The sequence below is a fragment of the Hemitrygon akajei genome, chromosome 21 (genome assembly GCF_048418815.1).
Source record: "Hemitrygon akajei chromosome 21, sHemAka1.3, whole genome shotgun sequence".
Taxonomy (NCBI): domain Eukaryota; kingdom Metazoa; phylum Chordata; class Chondrichthyes; order Myliobatiformes; family Dasyatidae; genus Hemitrygon; species Hemitrygon akajei.
In genome coordinates, this window is record NC_133144.1 from 62,224,823 (window position 1) to 62,249,323 (window position 24,501).

The following is a 24,501-nucleotide window of genomic DNA, read 5'->3' on the forward strand; positions in this document are numbered from 1 at the left end:
GACGTAACTGATGAAGAAGTGGGCAACTGTCAAAGTTGTTCAAAATCATTTATATTTAACAATGGGTATAGATAGGGTAAATGCATGCAGGCTTTTTCCACTGAGGCTGGGTGAGACTACAACTAGAGGTCATGGGTTAAGGGGGATAGGGGAACATGAGGGGCAACTTTTTTTTACTCAGAGAGGATGTGGAATAGTTTAGCATGGACTAGTTTCAACATTTAAGAGAAGTTTGGATAGGTACATGAATGGGAGGGGTATGGAGGGCTGTGGTTCAGGTGTAGGGCAATGGGACTAGGGAGTCCTAATGGCAATAGTTCAGCATGGACTGGATGGGCCCAATGGCCTGTTTCTGTGCTGTAGTGCTCTATGACTCTAAGCAGACATAGGGCACACTCTTTATACCCCAACCCCATTCTTACAGTTTTCTTGACAAGCTCAATCCTCTATTCTTGTTAGTTTACTGCAGTATAACAATGGAAAAAATATCAGGGTTGTGTGCCTGGCTGGAGTCTTAAACCTGCATGGTTTCACTTGGCTGCAGTTTCAATACAGCACCAATTCTATACTCAGTGCAAGGGTATTGTTGCTCAAGATGTGGTGTTTTCCAGTGATACATTTCTTTTAAAGATTAGCTTTACTTCTCACAAATACATCGAACATGCAGTGAAATGTGTTGGTTTGCATCAACAGCCAGCACAGTTCGAGGATGTTCTGGTGGTAGCCTGCAAGTGCCACCATGCTTCCAGCACCAACATAGCGTGCCCACAATTACTAACCCTAACCTTGTGAATTTTTATTTTTGGAATGTGGGAGGAAACCAGGACACTTGCAGGAAACCCATGCATTTACAGGGCGAATGTGCCAATTCTTTACAGGCAACAGTGGGATTTGAAACCCGGGCACTATCGCTCATGCTGTTGTGCGTTATGCTAACTGCTAGGCCAGTGTGCCGCCACTCGTGTTTCAGTGACACGGCAACGTAGCTGACAAAGGGTCTCGGCCTGAAACGTCGACAGTGCTTCTCCTTATAGATGCTGCCTGGCCTGCTGTGTTCCACCAGCATTTTGTGTGTGTTGTTTGAATTTCCAGCATCTGTAGATTTCCTCATGCTTATGCCAAAGATATACTTTATTCATAATATATACAGTAAGGACAACCCAACATCCTTCCCGATGAACAGCCTGAAATGTTAACTCCTTATTCATTTCCATAGATGATGCCTGACTTGCTGAATTCCTTAGGCATTTTGTGCATGTTATTCAGGATTACCAGTATCTGCAGAATCTTTTGTTTATCATATTCTTCATTTGTTGCACCAAGAATTAAATATATTTCCTTAAAATGCATCCATTGCTATAGTGCTATGTGTCTGTGATGCTGCTGCAAGTAAATGTATAATTGCACCTGTACATACATATACCTGTGTATGTGTGTCAGGAGTGGAGGCTGGATGGACCCAAACGCAGGATGCAGACACTGAAGTACTAGGGGGAGGACAGGATGGGGATGCCATTGCATTTAAAGGTAGAGCTGGGGTTCAGGTAGATAGAGTGTCGGGCAGGCAGAGCGGAGCGGGCTCCCGGAGTTCGAGTTCAAGTAGACAAGCCCCCGGGGTTCGGGCAGGCAGGCCTAGGTGGCTAGATAAGCTGGCGGAGAGCCCTCCCTGGGCGGGCCGCATATATCCCGGGTAGGGCTGCCTCCCAGGCGGAAACACCGGAGGCCTGGGCAAGACGCGAACCCCTAGGCGGGTACGGGGCACAATCCCAGAGTTCGGGCGGAAGAGGACGGGGTAGAACCCCTGCCGGGCAGCAGCAGACCGGCCGGGCTTGCCCGACGGAGGCAAGGGATAGGAACGGGCATAGGTCTAGGGTGACCAACACAACAGCCATGATAGCAGGAAAATCGGGAAAGGCCGGCAGACAGCGCGACCGCGCGGACAAAACAAACGAGCAGAGAAGTGAGACCAGCACATGGGAAGAAAGGTGGGGGAGAGGACCACCCTGGCAGTACTGGTATGGGGCAGAAAAGCATGATGAGGAGTGGATCTGAGCCCGGGCAGGATAACAGAATGCAGAGAAGAGTTTTGAGCCGGCAGGGAAACAGAACAAAACGACCACCCACCTGGTCCCAGTCCCAAGGCCCCTTATAAACATCTGCAGCTCAATGAGTCACAGGTGTGCCTCCTTGAGCCAGGAGGGTCCTAACTAGTTCACGGGTGACGGGAGGGGCAACTGCAGGATCCGGAGTCCGGAGTCTTCGGACCGGACCGGACCCTAACAATATGACAGACAATAAACTGGATCTTGAGTTTCCTCCTGTATCAGCAAAACTTTTGGGAAGTTGCTGCACAAAGTCTTCTTCCTCCGAATGCAGCGGTCCGGGTCAATCCTGTTCACAGGTTCAACGTAACCACCAGCTGTAGATTTTCTAAACTTCCGCTTTTAAATTTAAACTCGTTATCCTTTTCGGTCTCTGCGATCTTGTGTAAAAGCCGTTCTTTCATTATCAAATATCCCAAATTCTTTGAATGCTGTAATACAATGGGGCAGTTAAAATTGATTGATGGTGTAACTTTACAAAATGAAAAAAATCAACTCTGAAAGGAAATGTTTCGTATTTAAATTAACTAGTATTTCAAAAGCAAAAACAATTGCAAATATAAAACGGTAGAGGGAGCGCTTATTGATGCCAGTCAATAAGGCTGCAATTACCCCAGTTCAACGCATAGTGGCGCCCAAGCATCGCGGAGCTGTCAAGCAGCTGAAGAACTAAGCGTTCTCCATGGTGCTGAAGAGACCCAGGAAATTAAAATGTTCCAAAAAAGCTTCAAAACCCTTTCTTCCTCAATCAGAGGAATAAGTTCACATTGGAAACTAATGATAAGCAGCCCATAATTGTATCATTATTGAAAAAATAAGGAAACAGTTTTAATTCATCAAAGGAATTTCAAGCAAAAAGTCTGTATGTAATATCAAGAAACCTGTTTGCATTAACAAAGGCAGTTATTACAGTCCGCAACTTCTAGGCAAAGTGTTAAAACATTTGTATAGCACGTCCCGCGGCGAACCTAGTTGCCAAATACAACTTATAATATTGCATACATAATATAGTACGTTTAACGTGCATTATACATTAAAGAGACTCTCTGTAAGCAGATAAAGAACAGAAGAAGCCGAGCTGTAAGCAGGATGAGATAACTGTGGTCGGAGGAAGTGGATGGGTGCATGAATTCCAGCAAAGACCAGTCTCTGTAACCGTTTCCCAGTCAGCCCCTTGACTTTATAGAATAAAATTCTAAGCTACTTGCCGAAGTTATTCAGTTCACATTTTACATGTTAAATGTACACTCAATGGCCAATTTGCTAGATACACCTGTACACCTACTCGTTAATACAAATATCCGATCAGTCAATATGGTGGCAGCAGGCCAATGCTTAAAAGCATGCAGACAGGGTCAAGAGGGTCAGTTGTTCAGACCAAACATAAGAATGGGGAAGAAATGATCTAAGTGACTTTAATATTGGGATGATGGTTGGTGCCAGACGGGGTGGTTTGAGTAGCTCAGAAACTACTGGTCTCCTGGGATTTTCACTCACAACAGTCTCTAGAGTTTAGAGAATGGTGCGAAAAACAACAACAAAAAAAAATCCAATGAGCGGTTGTTCTTTGGGCGAAAACACTTTGTTAATGAGAGGTGAGAAATCAGAGGACAATGGTCAGACTGGTTCAAGCTGGCAGGAAGCTGATCGCAACTCAAATAACCACGCGCTGCAACCATGATATATAGAACATCTCTGAACGTTCAACACGTTGAACATTGAAATAAATGGGCAGAAGGCGACAAACATGCATTCAACGACCACTTTGTTAAATACAGGTGGTATCTAATAAAGTGACCTCGAAGTGTATACGTTTAAAATAATCTTGCTATGAAACTGAACTAACTTTAAATATTAAATATTTCTTGTGTTTGACGACTCTAAGTTGTCTTTTTAAGCATTCATGCTGGCTCCTGATTTACATGATGATCATTGTTAGTAGAGTAGGTGAAACTAACAAAACCTTTAATAGAAAATGCATCCCATTGATGTTTTGTTCTGTTGAAATATGTTTATTGTTCGCGGGGGAAGTTCCTCATCAATGCAAAGGCAAGTACAAATACCCGGCCCGCATTTTTTAAGCATCGCTAACCGAGGGGTTTTAAATGGATCAACCCAAAACATTTGCTGTTGCTTCGTTTTGAGATCTCGTTAATTGTTGACGATTTAAAGTGTCTGCGGAGCATTGCCTTCCGCAAACAAAATAATGTCAAGCGCTTAGCAAGGGGGCGACATTGAAATGAGAAAAGCAACAGGATACCTGAATGACGATGAAACGTGTTTCTGTTCTCCGAAGAGCCCAACTGAGATAAGATCGATAGGTGTAATACAGCGAAAAAAAAACTAAATGACAAATTACATCACTCTGATCGATCCGGGTTAATCATTTTAATTTTGCTCTCTGCATTTCATTCGGCTGAGATCGCCTTTCTTAAATGGACACGAATTGATTTGTGACAGAAACCGTGCACCTTCATTAGCGATCTGCGGTCCAATTAATGAGCTCGGTGTGAGAGTCAGTGAGTGCAGGGGAAAGCATGTGTTAGCTATTAGGGGGCTCGGGGTGCGTGCAGAGTTCATTTTGTACTTAAAATATTTACATTTGTTGGTTTTGTGATTATGGATTATTCTGTGGAATCTTAATTAAAACACTAGTAACTCACACCAATAAATACCTTTAAAGTGTAGCCACGGTATTGATGTGATATGTAGCAAACAGCTTTTGTGATTCTCAATATCGCGTTAAAGGCAGAGTACGCTTTCCCACGGCTATCAATGTAGATTGTGATAACCCCATAGTTTTTGAAACCTCTTTCTTTTCGTCCATTGGTCAAGCATATTTGGCAATTGTCACTTCAATAAATTAATATATTTTTCTCAATGCCGTTTCACCAATTCTGTCTAACTTCCTACTGATCAAGGAGCAATATCTTGATCGAAGTTCTTCTCACCTCTCATTGTACTGCATGTATGCGGTTAGGCTGTTTGTTACCAAAATAGTGAAGCAGACGAAATATTTCTGGAAGAGCTGGCAAAAATAATCGCAAAGCTACAAAGGGAAATATATAAGCAGTATTACAAAATAAGTGTGCGCGAATTCATTATCTTCGGGCATGTACACGTGTTAATATGTTTAATGCAGAGTTATACCGTACAGTATAACACTACCTTTTTCAATCGTTGTTCTGGGTATTTTTTTATCACCGTTAAAGCAAGCTTGATCCTGCAACAATAATTCAAACATTCCCGCATTCCCAGATTCACCGTTATGCAGGAAACATTCATTTTTGGGGGTATAAAGATTCGCAAAGTGGATTGCTGGTTTTAGAGGGTTTTTTTAGAAGAACCCTGGCAAGAATATTGTAGGTACTACTCACCAATGAGGAAAGTTGTTGTCAGGGAGGTCTTTTTGTATTAAGGATTTCGACCTTTATAATTCTTTGCAAAACGGTAATAAATTTATGTTTGTACTGTATTTTAGTTAACCTATAGCTTGTGTTTAAACACCAGCAACGAACCCTGTAATTCTAGATTATTACAACAAAATGTACTTGAATTTATATTACATTTAAATAGGGCTTTGGTGAAGGTAGGCACTCCGAATCTCTTCAGAATGAAAATTAGAGGATGGGGCTTGACCAAAATCTTGTTCAAGGATGTGAGCTTTAAGAGAACTCCAGAAAGGCATAAGCCAGTGCAGATACTGTAATTTGGAGCAACATGAGAGTCTGTTTCCCACCATAGATGCTGCCTAACTGGCTGAGGTCCTCCACAGCTTGTGTTTTGCTTCAGGTAGAAGATGGCTGAGTGCAGAAGGCACAGTAAGTAGGCTGGACCCACTCTTACCAAGGATATGAGATGTTCCACTGCCCAGAGATACAGCGACAAGGTTTCAGGGATGGGTAGGTGGGATGCTGCAAGAGTTTGGAGAGACAGGCAAGTCAAAGAAGGATTGTGAAGATGGAAGAGACTGCAGATGCTGGAATCTGGAACAACTGTAGAAACCTAATGGATCAAGCAGCATCTGTGGGGGAGGGGAAGTAACTGCTGGCTTTTCAGGTCAAGACCTTGCATCATGAGTATAAAGAGAAGGTTGATTTTTTTTAAATGAAATGAGAGTTGATGCAGGTCAGTGAGAACAGGAATGTCAGATGTGCTGGACTTGGTACAGGCATGAGAAGGTTGGATGAGCACACAAAAAAGAGCAAATTGCTAGAGGAACTCAGCAGATCAAGAGAGATATGGATAGTCAATGTTTCAGGTTGAGACCATGCAACTGGACAAGCTGGGATTTAGGCAGATTGTGCTGGGAATGGAAATGAATGGTCTTTGTGATGGTAAATGGGACAGGTCACACTGCCTGGGTTTGGCCAGACTTCTTCATTAATCTTTTCGAAGGGTATGGAATCTGTGGCATGCTTTCACAGACTTTTATAGGAGCCTTAGTCACTCAGGAACAAGAGATAAATGTGAATCATCCGAGACAAGATCGTGGACTGCTTGTGGAATATGGTGCTTATGATATTTGGCTCCATATCAACAAATTAAGTCAGCAGAGGACATCTATAAAATGAAGATGCTTTCAAAAATAATGAAATGAAAAGTTTCTAAATACCAAAGAGTAATCAACAGTAAAAAAAAACTAAAATCAATATTTGGTGTGACCATCCTTTGCCTTTAAAACTTTCTCTTAGGCACACCGTAAGGCTGGTTGGTTGTTTCAAGCATTTTGGAGAACTTGCCACATTTCTTCTGGAGACTTTGGCTGTCTCACCTGTTTCTATCTCCCGACAACCTCTATCATGTTGAAATCAGGACCTGTAGAGGTCATATCATCTGAAACCATATAAAATATCTAGGGTGCCTGAGACTTTTGCACAGTACTGTAAAACATTTTTTAAAAAAATCCTGGTACCAGCAAGTTAGAATCTAGGTTGTTATTTTACAGCATAAATTTCATCTCAACTCTCTAAGGGTTGACTTGAGGGAATATGAAAACTCCCGTTTGTCAGTTTTCTGTCTTTCTATTACCCTTCATCCCTGGTAACATACAAAGGGGTTATGCAATATTTCTTCACTGATTTATTGCTTTCAGTACTTAGATGCCAACAATATTTTTTTAAAAATCTCCAGACTGAATTGACCAAATAACTGTATATTTTTGGCATTGCTTCTGAGTTTTTGCATTCTGTGCTTTTTTTCCCTACAAAATCAAGAATTAGGCTTGCCTCTTAAAAGTTTGTCTAGTTTCCTCCCAGCCTTTAAGGAGATGTGATCCAGCAATCCTTTTGCTCCGTTGAAAGCCATTATCATTCAAGGTAAACTGGCTTGTCCTCGTTATATCCACAATGTAGTGCTGTATATTGAATTGTATCTACCCCAGCATTGCACATTCTTTCAATAGCTGGTTTACTTTGTAATGAATTGAATTTCCACAGTTAAGTGGTTTAATCATGTGATTGCCAAGAGAGATGTCATGAAAAATGAAACATTCTGTAGAGCCTGGAAATTTAGAAATAAAGTGAAAATACTGGAAGTTCTGATGAAACAAACTCCGTTTCTTTGTTCATACACTCAGCCTGAACTGCCATGCACTTTCTGTTTCATAAGCAGTAGTTTGCTTGTGTTAAGGGCAGAATCTTTTGTACAGAATCTTGGGCATGGTGAAGACAACATAAGACTGATTCACTGCTAATGCAGATAAAAGTGTAATGACTACACTTTCAAGTCATTAATTTTTATTTTAGCATTGATTAATGCTGTCCACATAGCATTTTATGTGAAACACTGTTTTATAAAGATCATTCTGGAGAACAGAGTGTATCAATTCTTCTAATTGATACATATCTAAAGTATAATCAGTCAGCAGCCACAAGCTAAATACCTTATAATCTTGTTCACAGGCAGAAAGCATAATGGATCAATGCATATTGTTTGGTAAGATGCTTGTTTAAAGGCAGCAGTGGTGGATTAAGTAATTACGAGCAGCTCATGGTTCAGTGTTTCAAATGATGAGGACAGATGACTTCTCTTTACAACTCAATGACAGAAGAATGCAGTGATATTAATGCTGTGACCAGTTACAGCTAGAAATATAATTTCATTCTGCCTTTTATTCTACTAGATCTTGGAGTAACAGAAAACTGCAGCTTCAAGAAGTAAAGTGTCTAAACCTATACTAGAAACTTCAAGAAATATTAATTGGTGAAGACTGTGCCTGCGCTTCTCATAATATGCATAGTACCAAAATGAGGCTTGCTTTATAAGGCAAAAATTTTGACAAATCTAGGATTAGGTTTACAGGTGATAGCATATTTCACTTTACTTGGATAATCCTTGCGAGTACTGATAGACTATGAAATGGGAAGACCTGTTTGTTTAGTACATAACACACCAGCTGAAGAACACAGTAGTTTTATTGCCTGTATATGGCTAGCTGGAACTGAAATTACCTGTAAAATGTTATGTTAAGGGTTTAAAAGAGCACTATACTGTACTAAAGCATAAAATCCAATTCTGTTACAGATGACTTCATGAAATGACACATTTATTGAGCAAGACAACAACCTAATAACTTTGAACATTTTAATAAAGGAGATACATTTTTTATATCATAATCACCTCAAAGATGGAGAGGAGGCTGTACTGGGACCGCCAGACACAATAGACAATCCCAGCAGATTTGTAGGTGAAGTGTTGCCTCATCTCACCTTATTTTCTTAAACCCCGGGACTCCATGGCATTTAAATGTCTAATTTTACACTTCTTGGTAAAAGTTACATTATGATAGTCTCTTTCCATGTTTTTTTATGTCTATTATTATCTGCCACATTGTTTAATACAGGGGTCCCTAACCTTTGCTATGCTTAAGACCCTTACCATTAACTGAGGGGTCCATGGACCCCTGTTTGGTGGCCCCTAATTTAATACAATGTTGATTTTTATTTCATCTGCCTATTTTGAAACATTGTCCTTTACCCATATTCATGATCAACTCAAGTATTATAATTTAGTTGTATACTTTTATACTACCAAATCAAACAATGTTCCTCCGGGCCAAGGTCCATAACATAGGACATACAGTATAACTCACATACAACACATCAGGTAATATTACCTCAAATAATAAGGCGCATTTACGACTAAAGTCAAAAAGTAAATAGTATGATGTTACTGGAGCTTCATAGATGATGGGACCTGGGTGGTGGCAGGGAATTCAGGGCTCTCACAGCTTGGGGATATCCTTCAGGATATTACCATACTACTAAATAACCAGTGGTCCAAAAACTTACATTAGGGTTAACACCAGTGAATCCTTTCAAGATCTTTGACAAGATCTTTAACCCCGCTTCTCTTTCCATAGATGATGTCTGTGTATCTCCAATATTTTCTAATTTAGTTTCCGGATTTCCCATACCCACAGATTTTTTAAAAAATCCATTCACAAATGTATGCTTCTCTATAATCTTAAAACAGCCATTGACCCGACTGTCTGCTTTTTGTCCTGGTCAGGATTATGTCCATATACCACTATCCTTTTAATCCCATAAAATTCAGTTTTGTGAACAAATCCATTATGTGGTACTTTGTTAAATGATTATTTTTTAAGTCTGCAAGAGCACATCACTCACAGTACCCTTACAACCCTTTCCAGTACTCCTTAAATGATGTAATCAAGTTAGTCAAATACAATTTGTCTTTTAACAAATCAATGCTCGGTTTTAGTTATAAGACAATATGTTTAAATACCAATTAATTTTTATCCATGTTATTGTCTTTAAAGTTTCCTTTCCTGATGTGACAATTAGACTGACTGATGTGCACCCAGCCATTTATTTTTCTCGATGATTTTAAACAGAGATGCAGTATTTGTATATCTCCTGTCTTCTAGTAACCTTTTAGATTTATGTTTTTTATCTATTTAATCCAGTCAAACATCTTTACTCTTAATTCTCTTGCAACATCTTTTCTAGGAAATATACGTTCACTGGCCACTTTATTAGGTATAGGAGGTACCTAATAAAGTGGCCACTAAATGTTTGTTTGTGACCCTCTGCTGCTGTAGCCCATCCACTTCGAGGTTTGATGTGTTGCGCTTTCAGAGATGCTCTTCAGCACACCACTGTTGTACCACATGGTTATTTGAGTTGCTGTTGCTTTCCTGTCAGCATGAACTAGTCTGGCTACTCTCTGACCTCTCTCATTAACAAGGCATTTTTGCCCACAGAACTGCTGTCACTGGATGGTTTTTTCTTTTGTTTTTCACACCATTCTCTGTAAACTCTAGGGACTGTTGTGCGTGAAAATCCCAGGAGATCGATCAGCAGTTTCTAAGATATCGTAATCACCCCATCTGGCATCAGCAATCATTCCACAGTCAAAGTCACAGATCACATGTCTTCCCTTTTCTGATGTTTAGTCTGAACACAACTGAACCTCTTGACCACGCCTGCATGCTTTTTTGCAGTGAGTTGCTGTCACATGATTGGCTGATTAGATAATTACATTAATGTGAAGGTGTACCTAATAAAGTGGCCATTGAATACGATGCGACAGGATCAGTTAGTTACAACTGAGGGAGAACCCACTCGACTGATATTCGATTATATGTTGCATAGATTATGGGAGTTATCCCAGTTATTATTGTATTTGTTTTATGGGTTAGAGTTACAGCACAATAACAGACCCTTCTGGCTCAACAAGCCCATGCCACCCAATTACACCCATGTGACCAATTAAGCTACTAACCTGTACCTTTATGGAATGTGGAGGAAATCCATGCAGTCATCAAGAGAACGTACAAACTCTTTACAGACAGTGGTGGAAATTGAATCCATGTTGTTAGCACTATAAAGCATGCTAACTGCTAAGCTAGCATGCTGCCCTGTTAAAGTTGCATTAGGTATATAGTACAAGATTATATTAATATTCCAATAGTACAAAAATATTAATATTGCTTTGAGTAAATAGTCCAAGATCATTTCTGTTGTCTAATGAAAGTGCTGATCAAAAAGTAAGCAATGCCTGGAATATTTATTCAATGATAATATTAAATGAGGTTATGGCAAATTTTCAAGGGGGCTTTGAACCAATTGACCAAATACCAAATAAAAATCCATTTTAACAGTGACATTAATTTTTTGTTTAATATCAGTTTTAGTTCCATTGCAATCCTTTTGTATTGTACATGCTCACTTATTATATATTAGAAAAGTAATAGTTGTTGACTTTTGAAACTCAAACGGTGCAATCCAAGGACAAGCATGAAATGCCACGGCATAATCAAATCTTTTGCCAAGTGGTGCCCCGTACTTTGGTCTGGTTTTTTTTTAGCTGCAGAAGGACATATAGATATAAAAATGTAATTATATAAAGCATAGTCATATTTTAATCATTTTTTTCAATGGCTTGAAGAATAGAAATGCATTTCAACCAATGATCATGAGTCATCTTTGCTTTCCCCAATGCCAAGTCCTTTAAATTTTCCACTTTGCAAATGAAGTGAATGAATGTAATGTCTGGGAAGAACATTTATATTAATTATGCTCATGTACTTGACCTTACTGAGTGGGAGGAATAATATGCTGGCCACAGAGAAATTTAAAAGCTTCAGTCACTTTACTTCAGAGAAGCTGAATACGTCAATAGCGTTCACTTTGAAAAGTAAGCTGGCCATACAGTTGATTAAAATTGATAGGCAACTTAGAAGAACATCATTTGTATTGAGTCAGGCATTCAGAAGTCACTTTGATGTTATTATTCTGCAGCCTACAAATTGCTCTCCACAACGTATGGTCGTGGCCATTGCTCTTTCTGTACATCTACAATTTACCTGCATTCATATGCACCCTGTACAAGTTAAAGCAAAATATTGTAAAAAATTCATACTTAAAATAAATTGGATGGGTGATCAATAGATACAAATATCCACCCTGGATCAAATATTCTACCAGTAGTAAGATTGATTAACTTTTAAATGAAATGGGTACCTACACTCTCAATCCATTTCTTCTTGATGGTCACCAATGGTGTTGCTTTAAATGGAGCCATTGATGTAAGGTTTAAAATTCCTGAAGATATCTCTCACACAGAAGTTCTCATAAACAACAAGTAATTAATAACTCAACAATATGTTGTGGGAATGCTATCTGGAATATAACCATTAAAGCTTCGGAAGTGGCTACACAGGGCAATAAGGTGGTTAAGAAGGCTTATGGAATGCTTGCTTTTATTAGTCGAAGCACTGAGTTCAAAAGTCAGGAGGTTATGTTGCAACTTTATTGAAATCTGGTTAGGCCCACCTTAAATACTGCAAACAGTTCTGGTCGCCCCATTATAGGAGGGCTCCTGAGGTTCTGGAGCGGGTGTAGAAGAGGTGTTGCCTGGATAAGAGGGCTTTTGCTATCAGGAGAGACTGGATAAACTTTGGCTGCTTTCTCTGAAGTGCTGGAGGCTGAGGGGAGATATGCTAGAGGTTTATAAAATTGTGAGAGACATAGATAGAGTGGACAGAGAGTATCTAGTTCCCAAGGCTGAAATGTCTAATACCAGAGGGCATGCATTGAAGGTGAGAGGGGGTAGGTTCAAAGGGAATGTGAGGAGTACCACCTGGTATGGTGGTAGAGGCAAACACTCACATAGACATATGGAAGATAGAGGGATGTGAACCTGGTGTAGGTAGGAGGGATTAGTGTTTGGGTGTTTTTGATTTACTTATTAGCTGGTTCAGCACAGCATTGTGGGCTGAATGGCCTGTTCCTGTTCTGTACTGTTCTATGTTCTAACCAAGGCACTGGGAAGAACTCACCTGTTGATAGGCAATCTTGTGTCTTGGTCTGACAGAATAGAAAATCCTATCTCATGCTGGAAAGACAGAACTGCAGTGCTTCCTTAGTAAGATAGTCTGCAGGGGTCTCGGGAATGTCTCCTTACAAGCCTAACAGATCCAAGTGTTACTTCCCTTAATAAAAAAAGATGGTGCAACTAGTTCAGGTTCAAGTTCAAGTTTATTGTCATTCAACATGTACACAGCTAAATGAAACAATGTTCATCTGGGACCACGGTGCAAAACACAGTACATGTATCACATGCACCACGTAAAATAATATTAACACAATAATATTAATAGGTAATTTAAACCATCTGTAGATGTCCAAGTTGACAATTATCAATGCATTCAATGCAGTGGGCTGCAAATATTAGGAGACGAGAATGAATCAAGTCGATGTGGTAGGTTTCTGCATCCTTTGACAGCTTTTCACTCGGTGTTCCTTGCCTGATGTAACGCGCCTTGTCCCCGATCAACGTTATCTTCATGGAATGTCAATCACTTGAGTCTGCAGGAGTCTTCTTTTATTCCGTTTCTAACAGCTGCCTGCCTTCTCCCCACGGGACCAAAATGTAACCGGCCACCTCAACATCATGCGATGTAATCTACTGGCCAAAAGTATGCAAACCGCTTGAAGGTCAAGGCAGTTTCGGTTTTCCCAGTCTTCTGTAAACGTCTTCAGCGCTGATCTTCAACAATTGGAACCCACACAGTCTGAAAACAGAGGCTACATACTTGAAGCCAGCATCTGATTTTTCAAAGCATGTACAATTGCAGAGTTTTAATGCTAGAGCTGATAGAAAATATATGCTACTGAAGGTCAGATCTTTGTTCTTGTCCAACATTGAGCAGGGTACACAATCCAGATAAAACTGTTATAATACACTGAGTGGCCACTTTACTTGGTACACCTGACCACATGTTCGTTAATGCAAACACCTAATCAGCCAATCATGTGGCAGCAACTCAATGCATTAAAGCCTGCAGACATGGTCTGGAGATACAGTTGCTGTTCAGATCAATCATCAGAATGGGGAAGCAATGTGATCTAAGTGACTTTGACTGTGGAATGATTGTTGGTGCTAGACGGGGTGGCTTGAGTATCTCAGAAGCTACTGCTCTGCTGGGATTTTCACGCACAACAGTCTCTAGAGTTAACAGAGAATGGGGCAAAAAAAAACCCAAAACAAACAAACAGAAAATAAACAGTGGGCGAAAACACCTTTTATCGAGAGAGGTCAGAGGAGAATGGCCAGACTGGTTCACGGCGACAGGAAGGCGACAGTAACTCAGATGATCACGCTTTAAGACACTAGTGTGCAGAAGAACACCTTTGAATGCACCACACGTCAAACCTTGAAGTGGATGGACTTCAGCAGCAGAACACCATGGACATGCTCTCAGTGGCCACTGAGTGTTGCTGCCCTTTTCCTGGTGTTCTGTGAATGTGTTCAGCTGGGTGTTGGTCTTCAACAACTGGAACCCATGTTATTTGAAAACACTGGCTCGATATTTGAAGCGAGCGCCTGATTTTTCCAAGCAAATCCCATTCCAGAGTATGTGAATACCCGAATACACAAACAAATACCCGAGCTGACTGACGATACATGCAATTGAAGGCCAACGTTGCAATCTCTTTGTTTTTGTCCAACATAGAGCATGGTACACAGTCTGAATAAGAATAAAAACAATTAGGACAGGAATCCAAGGCAGGTTCGTGAGCAGCCAGTAGAACTATCCCTACTCGTCGCCCAAGACCCCTATAGAACTCCCGATCTCTCTGAGGGACTTTGCGCGGTCCCCCGGGTGCTCCCATTTCCTCCCACAGGTAGGTAGGATAATCGGCCATTGTGAATTGTCCCTAGTGAGTAGGCGTGTGGTAGAATCTAGACGTAACTGATGGAAATGCGAGGAGTATAGCCCATAAGCAAAAGTAACAAGGGCATGGAATTAGTGAGAAAGCATGGGCTCAGTGGGCTGAAGGACCTGCTTCTGGGGCACAAGGGAATAAGAACTATAAACTCTGCAGCACGCAATTCTAGATCTGCAGCGTTGTACGGCAGAGAAACGGGTCGTTCGGCCCACTATATCTCTGACGATCCACGTACCAATCTACACTAATCCCATTTACCCACGTTAGGTCTGTAAACTGTTAGGATTTATCTATATAAGCGGAGACACAAGATATTGGAATCTGGATGCTGGATTGAACGGCATCTGTGTGTGTGTGTGTGTGTGTGTGTGTGTGTGTGTGTGTGTGTGTGTGTGTGTGTGTGTGTGTGTGTGTGTGTGTGTGTGTGTGTGTGTGTGTGTGTGTGTGTGTGTGTGTGTGTGTGAGGGGGGGGGGGGGGAGCGGTGAGTGATAGTCCTAATGTAATTTTCCACCCTGAAATATCGACAGTTCCTTTCCCTCCACAGACGCTGCTCGACTTGTTTAGTTCCTCCAGAAGCTTGTGTATTGCGAGTTTATGTCTGAATGCCTCTTAAACCACAAAATAGTATCAAATTCCACCACCTCCTCCGGCAGCACGTTTCAGACTCAACTCCTCCCGGTATATAATATAAAAAACCTTACACCTCAAATCTATGTCCTCTTGTTTTTGATATCACTGTCATAAGAATATTGTCATATTTACCCATGACTATCGTTTTATAGCCTCTGGGAACAGAGGAGACTACCTCAGAACAGGAGTCCCCAGAGATGAGGAATTCCTTTAACCAGACCGTGGTAAATCTGTGGAATTCATTGCCATGGACAGCTGTGGAGGCCAAGTCATTGCATTTAAAGCGGAGGTTGGTCGATTTATGGTTAGTAAGGGTGTCAAAGGTTACGTGGAGAAGGCAGAAGAATGGAGGGCGAGGGAGGTTATTAATCAGCCATTAGGGAATGGCGGAGCAGCCTCAATGGACCGAATTACCCTGCTCTGCTCTTACGTCTTATGGTGTCAGTCAGGTCTATGCTCAGCATTCTTCGCTCACGGGAAACAAGCTCAGCCTCTCCATCCTTTCCCCATAATTACAATCCTCCAATCCAGTTGTTCGTGACTCCGTCACGACCGTGTGAAATATCTCGACCCGGTATTTAAGCGCAAGAGAGAACTCTAGTGCTGCAGTATGAGAAGGTAGTAAGCGCTGATCTAACGGGAGTCTATCCAGGTCAAAGCAATTGACCTGTCCAAGTGATTCCCAGGGAACTGGGATACAGCGGGAACTGTCGCCCATCTCAACGAGACTGCGGGAGAGTCAGACAATGCGGCTGGTCTCCCGCAGAATCACGAAATATGAAAGCAGACTGCTTAGATTGAGTCTAACCGTACTGAAAGATCTATGCTGCAATTTCTAATCCGTTGTAGACAAAACAATATGCAGTTAACAATACAAGCGGCTTCCCCCCCCCCCAAAAAAAAAGTGGATATTCCCCGCCCTGTAATATCAAACAGTAACAGTGATAATAAATTTGCAAGTATACACTCGAGGGAAGTTAAACACTTTGCAGAAATGTTCCCCAATTCCAACGGCAAATAAATCTTCTCCATCCCATATTCTAGTCTGCGGCTAACGAATTTAGTCCATCTCTGCAATAAACATCAAACTACGGAGAAGAGGGGGCAGAGGGACCAGTTCTAAAGACTTGCCAAGTGCCGAGTACCGTACTGTCCGCATCCCGGGACGAGACGAGAGAGGGTCTGCAATTGGAGGGGTCCGGTCACGTGGGTGAATTAACAACAGGGGCGTGTTCAGATGTAACTCGGTGGGGCCGAGCGAAGTCTTGCCAGAAGCGTTAGAGAAAAAAAAAGCGAGGAGCGGAGCATGTTTGTGAATCGGTGTAAATGGGCTTCACCAAGTCTAGAAGAGGGAGGAGTCCTGAATGGTACAGGTGAGGAAAGCGCCGGGCAGCCGGGACTCTCCCTCCCACAATCTGGCAATGTGACCATTGGCTAATCGCAAGAATCGTTTCATTCGTGGACTGTGCGAAGCAAAGCAAGATTGAAGACTTCGGCGTCTTTTAAGAGTGAAACCCATTTACTGTCTCCTTTGTTGCCGGGAGTTCGATGCTCAGTGGCGGGCCGAAGACTATGCCTGTGGAACCCAGAATCGAGGCGCCGGTGAAGCCGGGGCGATGCCGAGGCTTGATGACCAGTTAATCGTGAGAGTGGCTGTCCGCGAGAGCCGGGAGTGAGAGGAGACTGCCGCAGTAAGTGGCTGCGGTGCGAGGATTGGGCGAAAGTTGCCGGTGATCACGAATGGCTGTAAATATGGCCATCGGACTGATTAAGTCAGCCGTGGTGACATTTTCGGAGGTGGTTGGAGAGAGAAGCAAACAGATAAGCGATGCTATGCATGAACCGCTGCGGCAGCGCAAATTGCTGCTTATCATCGTGTGTATAGCAATGCTACTGGACAACATGCTCTATATGGTGATTGTACCCATTGTACCAAACTATCTTGAAACATTAAGAACTTCAAAAGTGGCGTACTTCACAGTACCCACCAATGGGACCAATGGGTCTTTGTTCAACTCGACGCGGAAAGCTGTCTCGGAGGGAAGACCCAACGCAAACGAAGACGTCCAGATTGGAGTGCTGTTCGCCTCCAAAGCCATCCTCCAGCTGATCTCTAACCCATTGACTGGTCCCTTCACCGACCGCGTAGGCTACGACATTCCGCTGCTGATCGGGCTCGCTATTATGTTCTTATCCACCCTCACGTTTGCCTTCGGCGAGAGCTATGCCATGTTAATCATAGCCAGGAGTATACAGGGGTTGGGGTCCGCCTTCGCGGACACCTCGGGAATCGCCATGATCGCGGACAAGTACCCCGAGGAGTCGGAGAGGAGCCGAGCCCTGGGCATCGCCTTGGCTTTCATCTCCTTCGGTAGCTTAGTGGCGCCCCCCTTTGGTGGTATATTATACCAGTTCGCGGGCAAGCGCGTTCCCTTCTTAGTGCTTTCTGTTGTCTCTCTGCTGGACGGTATTTTGTTGCTAATGGTCATTACGCCCTTCTCTAGTAGAACACGTCAGAATATGCCGCAGGGCACCCCCATCTATAAACTGATGATCGACCCCTACATTGCTGTTGTGGCCGGGGCTCTCACCACCTGTAACATTCCTCTGGCTTTCTTAGAGCCGACAATATCAAAGTGGATGAAAAAGACAATGAACGCTGGTGAATTGCAAATGGGACTCACGTGGCTGCCGGCATTCTTCCCGCACGTCCTAGGCGTGTACATCACTGTAAAGTTAGCCGCTAAATACCCCAATTACCAATGGTTCTACGGAGCGTTAGGTTTGGTTATTATAGGTGCTAGCTCGTGCACGGTCCCAGCCTGCAGAAATTTTGAAGAACTCATCTTCCCGTTGTGCGCCCTCTGCTTTGGGATTGCCCTGGTGGACACTGCCCTCCTGCCCACCCTTGCCTTCCTTGTTGATATTCGTTATGTGTCCGTGTACGGTAGCGTGTATGCCATCGCTGATATCTCCTATTCCGTTGCCTATGCCTTGGGCCCCATTGTGGCCGGACAGATCGTTCACACTTTGGGGTTTGTGCAACTCAGCCTTGGCATGGGGTTGGTCAATATCCTCTATGCCCCTATGCTGCTGTTCCTCAGAAACGTGTGTCAATTGAAACCCTCTCTGTCCGAGAGAAATGTCCTTTTGGAGGAGGGACCAAAAGGTTTATATGACACCATCATAATGGAAGAACGCAAAGCGACTAAGAAAACTCACGTTAGCTCGGCAGGCAATCACTCCACGCCCTCGGTCCTGGATAACTCCGACCAAGAGGACTCCAGTGAATAATTCCGCGTGAAGATGATTCATCCAGTAGTGACCATAGTTAGACTGATTTCCACACACTTCAATCGTCGCAGGACATAACTGAATGTGATGCAACTTAACCCTGTGATGTACTAGATGTCTAATATAATCCGGATTTTTTAATTTATTTGCGTACAATATTTAAGTATAATTTATGTAAACGCTAATTCCATGGGTTTAATCAGAATGGAGATTTTGTCAAAGGCGGAATTGTGTCGACTTGTACTCAATCAAAATTCAAAATTAATAATAATTCATATCTAACACGAGCTTATTTAAGTAATGTCAAGTGCAAAACTTCCTCGAATTGAATTTGTGTGAGTTTTAGGTAATACACCTGTATTAAAAGAGCTAAATATCTGATTTTTTTCAGGGATCTAAAGGGGATATAGATAGTGTACATAGTGTCTGCTCCTTTTAATGCCCCCTTTGAGCTCAATCGAAAAAAAAGAAACTACGTTGTATTTTTCTCTGCGAATGAACCTCTGTCACGGGCTATTTCAACTTATATGTGCTGCTATATAATACCTGGTGTCAGATTAAAAACTGGATTAAGAGATGATGACTGAGTTTTAATAAATTGGTTCCGCCAGTCCTTACGTTCAAAACAGCGGATTAGAGACGCAAGAGTTGGATTCTTTCCCTCTCTCTGTACACAGTTTTGAGATCTGATCGACAAATAAAACGTCTGATAAATCAGTAGGTACATACTCGGAAATAATGTGGGTATAGCATTTATATCGGGTAGATCCCAGAACATCTGGAATATTTTTGCTTCCACACACAATGTTAATTTTAGTAGATACACACAATTATATTCCTTCGTTCGTATTCCATAACTTCCTGCCCTTTTTTTTTGGAGTTTCATCCCCCCAGAAAACAAATCTGGTTCTAATATCAGATTTGCTCATCTTGTATAAACCATTATTTGTTTAGTTCCCGGAATATTTTGCTTGGAGTTAGTTTGTAAGAACCCTTATTAGCTTCTCGCTAATACGATGGAAAACGCTATTTGAAAACTGTTCTCGCTTCCGATTCCATTCTCCCGAACTCCCCGCAAACAGCAGCGGAGAATGGGCAAAATAAAACCACAAAAACAGGGCGGGAAAACAGAGCTTTTATTGTACTTCACGCGACAGCGGAGTGGGATTTTGGAATGCATTGTCCAATAGGACGGTGGATGGTGGCTTTCAACGGGAAGTTTAAAATAATATTTGAAAGAATAAATTACGAGAGAGTCAGGGTTTGTCTCCCACAGTCAACTGATTTCCGGCGCTCTGCGTTCGGTAAACATCGGAAGACTCAGTTCCCATTGGGGAAACAATTTTGGTTCATGGAGTGAAAATCAGAATAGTTAAAAACAGCGTACTAATGAATGAACAAAATAAACTTTTTCAAACCCGTCCCAATTTTCGATTCACTTCGGAGTTTTATTCGCCGTTCACTCCGCGCCGCACAATTATATTGGACAGGGAAAAATAACTCTTTTCTGCGAGACTGTTTACTACTTCAGTCTGTGAAGAGCGTCACTTGGTGACTATTAAAACGTTAAACATAAAAAGGTTCAGTTTTCATATGCAACACGTCGCTGAAGCGCCGGGTTACAAGCGCCGACTCAAGCCGCTGTTACCCCGGAACCTACAGTCACACGGGCAACTATTCCACTCAAACCGGGATAGGTGCTGTCCGGTAACCGTGTACCGAGTGACCGGCTATCCGACGTGGGATACGGAAATGGCACTAAGGCAACTCGTTAAAAGTCCTAAAGTCAAATCATATCCGGAATTCACCACAAATAGGATGTCGAGATTGTGTTTAAAATTAATCGACAGCGTTAAAATGAAAACGTAGTTATAAATAAAATTAATATAAAATATTGCAATAGATGAAAGCGTTTCAAGTATTTTTGCGTGGTAATTGTAATTAATCGAAAAATGCTCAGTTCGGTACAGTTACGCGATTGGGTGTTGAGTCGCCTTCGTGTACGAGTGGATTTGGTCACTGTTAAGTCAAAAGCAGCTTTCATTGGGATGAAAATGATACAAAATGCGGAAGGAACTCAGCAGGCCAGGCAACAACTATGAAAAGGAATAAACAGTCCACTTTCGTCAGTCCTGATGAAGGGTTTCGGTCCGCTATGTTAACTGTTTATCCCTCTCTATAGATTAGATGTTGCCCGACCTGCTGAGTTCCTCCAGCAATTTGAGAGTTACTCTGGATTTCAAACATCTGCAGAATATCTTAAGTTTATGAAAATGATACAGCCTTTCATTGGAACTTGAATCGGCTCGGTAATGTTCATTGAAGGCAAAATTTCATAGAATTTAAATAATCATTCGGCAACTCCCCGGGGATGTGTGGTTAACTTGAACTAATTTTGACCATAGATCAATCAGACAAATTTGTTTAAATTATCACGCGGAAGCAGTATTAGGCACAGGGGATGTTGGAGCTATCCGGTAGTATATGATAGCAGAGAAACTCAGCCGGTCTTTCATCAGAAAACTACTTCAACCAACGTTAAGTTCTGTCCACAGCAGCTTGCTGAAAGTCGCAGACATAACCTTCCAAAGAGCGAAGGTCTGCCGTTCAAAAGTGGCCTATCAACCCTCACCTCGGCACACCGACCCCCCACCCACCCACCCGATCCCTCACCGCCCAACCCGAAACCACTCTCCTGGCCTCTCTACTCGAAGTGAGTGAATACTGTGCGACGTCTGAGTGTCGGGTGTGATGTTGGACGAATAGGGAAAAGGGGAGGGCGTTGCCGTTTCGAGGAAGAGTATAATCGAGCTCGCCATCGGTTCTGTTCGCTCCCATCCTTTAACGCAGTGGAAGAAGTGGTGAGCCGCCAGTGCCGGCGCACCGAGCGAGTTGACCAGCAGCCAGTTTCCGGTTTCCAGTCTCCAACATGGGACTGGAAATGGTGTCTCTACTAAAGCGGCAGTTCCATTCGTTCTGTATGGATTCCTGAAGATCGGTAAGTGTAACTATCGATTTATTATCTCTTCTCATTTAAAACTTCAGATACGAACGGTGCCCGTGAACTAGGTTCGTCCGTTTGTAAGTTGAAGAATTTTGGGTTATAAGTGGACAGGTTCCATTATCCTACTTAATGTTCCGATTAAGTAGGGGGGCTAGGTAGTTGATCCAAATTCTCCGGTATATCTCCCCAGGTACATCTCTCCTCCGTTCCCTTTACTTCCCTCCACTGGTATTTAAAATGCTTTCTGTTTTCGTATATGTCAAGTTACAGGTAAGAGCTTGAGGCTGGGAGGAAAGTGACATTTTCATTTTAGTGTTAAGGTTAGGTTAATTACGGACAGTACATTATATTTACACAGCCCATAGACGCATTTTCAGGGACCCTGCCTCTTTTACTTAAGGGTTTCCTACGATTCTTCTGTATTTATTGTACTGTGGATGTCTGCAAGAAAATGTATTTTGATAATAAATTTACTTTGAACTATGATTTCTTAGATAAGTGGAGAACTGTGTAAAAATCATAATGGGACTTTGGATAAATGTTATAGAATATAAAGCGAAAGGTAATAAAGAACTGCGGAACATTTATTTATTGATAAAGAGCAAAGCGTACCTACTTACATGATCTCTTTCATCCAGGGGGTTTATTCGTGCACCTGTGCCCTGTGTGTCCTCCATTCGTCCAGATTACGTGCGATCGTGACAAAGCCATGATAGCCCCGCGTAAAGCCAATCAGGGTTCGGTGCGACCGAGAGCTCGCAGGAACAGCTATGTATGACTTTTATTCACTTTTTTACACACTGATTGTTCGAATGCTGACATGCATTCTTATTCTGCTTTCGTGTGCGGAAGTTTTATAGTGGAACTCTGAAACTTGATAATCAAATGCATCCCGAATGACGTGCCTAACTTAAACTGGACATGGTGTCTGATCACGTCTTGCCAAGTATTAGTTTAGCTTTATCAACATGGGACAGGATCGATGAGATGCGGTACTCTAAACACGAGGAAATCTGCAGATGCTGGAAATTCAAGCAACACGCACAAAATGCTGGGGGAACACAGCAGGCCAGGCAGCATCTACAGGAAGAAGCACTGTCGACGTTTCGGGCCGAGACCCTTCGTCAGGACCCTTCTTTAGTCCTGCTGAAGTGTCTCGGCCCGAAACGTCGACTGTACTTCCTATGGATGCTGCCTGGCCTGCTGCGTTCCACCAACATTTTGTGTGTGTTGCGGTAATCTAATTGTTTTTGTGTAGTATATGGTTGTTGTAGGAACTGCCCCCCCCCCATACACACACTTACACACGCATACTTCACATCAATAGCTCTAACTGATAATTTAATAAGCGCTACTTGCAGTGGCGCAGCTGATAGAGTCACTGCCTGACAGGCAGAGAACCGAGTTCCATCTTCCCGCGGGGCACTATGCGCGGAAGTTTTCACGTTCGTCTTGTGACCACGTGGATTTCCTCGAAGTGTTCCAGTTTCCGCCCATACCGCTAACTGGCCACTGTAAATGGGGAGTATAAGTAGTGAGGATGAGTGATAGAGTGGACGCGGAGAGGACGTTGCCTACAGTGGGGGAGTCTAGGACCAGAAGGCACAGCCTCAGGATAGACGGACGTCAGCTTAGATCAAAAATTAGGAGAAATTATTTTTAGCCAGAGGGTGGTGAATCTGTAGAACTCATTGCAAACAGCCGTGGAGGCCAAGTCATTCAGTATATTTAAAGCGGAGGTTGATAAGTAAAGGTGATTACTTAATAGTAAGTAATACTTGATTAGTAAGGATGTCACGGGTTAAAAGGCTAAGACAGGAGAATAGGATTGAGAGGGTTAATGGTTGAATGGTGGTGTAGACTTGCTGCGCCGAAAAGCTTACATCTGCTCCTGTGACCTGTGATCACAGGCTTGCACAGACGCGGTATTCTCAAGGGCGTGTTTCTCTATTGTATCGATAACTCCACTATAGAAAGTGAAACTTGTGTGATCTGTGATATTGAGTGCGCATTCCCTTTAAGAATTATACCATGTGACTACTTTATCCACTGGGACATTGTGAGTCAATTTTGCACTGTGCCCGATTAACTAGCTCACTAACAATTCTCCCATACCTAAGAAAGTGTCACTGATGTGGAGAGAGCAGTATGCTTGCTTTGCCGTAATCCTAACAAATGATACTGAGCTAGAATAAAGCAAAATATCATCTAGGCATTTACTTATGGGGCTTAGGTTCAAATAAAACGTGGTTTTGTTCAAAAATATAGGAACAGATTTTTAGACCTACACAATACCTTTCACCAACTCGAAATAATCTCAAATGATGCTCAGATAATGCTCTATCATAATCACACAAATTATAAATGCTGGTGAAATATTTATCAAAATGCAAAATGCAGTTTGCAATGTAAGTTTGCAAAAACCAGCATACCTGCTTATTAATGCACATAAATAATTAGCCAATTATGTGTCAACAACTCAATGCATAACAACGTGCAGACATGTCAAGAGTTTCAGTTGTTCAGAATAAACATCAGAATGGGGAAGAAATGTGATCTAAGTGATTTTGCCAATGGAATGATTGTTGGTTTGAGTAACTGCTGATCTCCTGGGGTTTCACCACAACAGTCTCTAGAATTTACGGGAAGTTATGTGAGAAATAAAAAGCGTCCAGCAAGTGGGAGTTCTGCGGGCGAAAACGCCTTGTTAAGAAGAAAGGCCAGAGGAGAATGGCCGGACTAGTTCAAGCTGACAGGAAGGCAACAGGA

At 42.3% G+C, this 24,501-nt stretch overlaps 2 protein-coding genes across 5 annotated transcripts in view; both read left to right on the forward strand.

Moving 5' to 3' along the window:
• chata (choline O-acetyltransferase a) overlaps positions 1-24,501 on the forward strand; it is a 108,019-nt gene that overhangs the window by 24,492 nt on the left and 59,026 nt on the right. For 2 of the 4 annotated variants that reach the window (XM_073025583.1, XM_073025580.1), the window contains exon 2: positions 22,371-22,504. In XM_073025583.1, coding sequence (XP_072881684.1) covers positions 22,442-22,504 — 63 coding nt within the window. In that variant the 5' untranslated portion in view covers positions 22,371-22,441. Of the gene's footprint in view, positions 1-21,420; positions 21,733-22,370; positions 22,505-24,501 lie in introns of those variants that run through there. The other 2 variants (XM_073025582.1, XM_073025581.1) reach the window with 2 other exon arrangements.
• On the forward strand, positions 16,451-19,306 carry slc18a3a (solute carrier family 18 member 3a). Its single transcript, XM_073025584.1, has one exon. It carries the CDS (start codon positions 17,175-17,177, stop codon positions 18,726-18,728), a length of 1,554 nt encoding a protein of 517 aa, XP_072881685.1. The 5' UTR covers positions 16,451-17,174; the 3' UTR covers positions 18,729-19,306.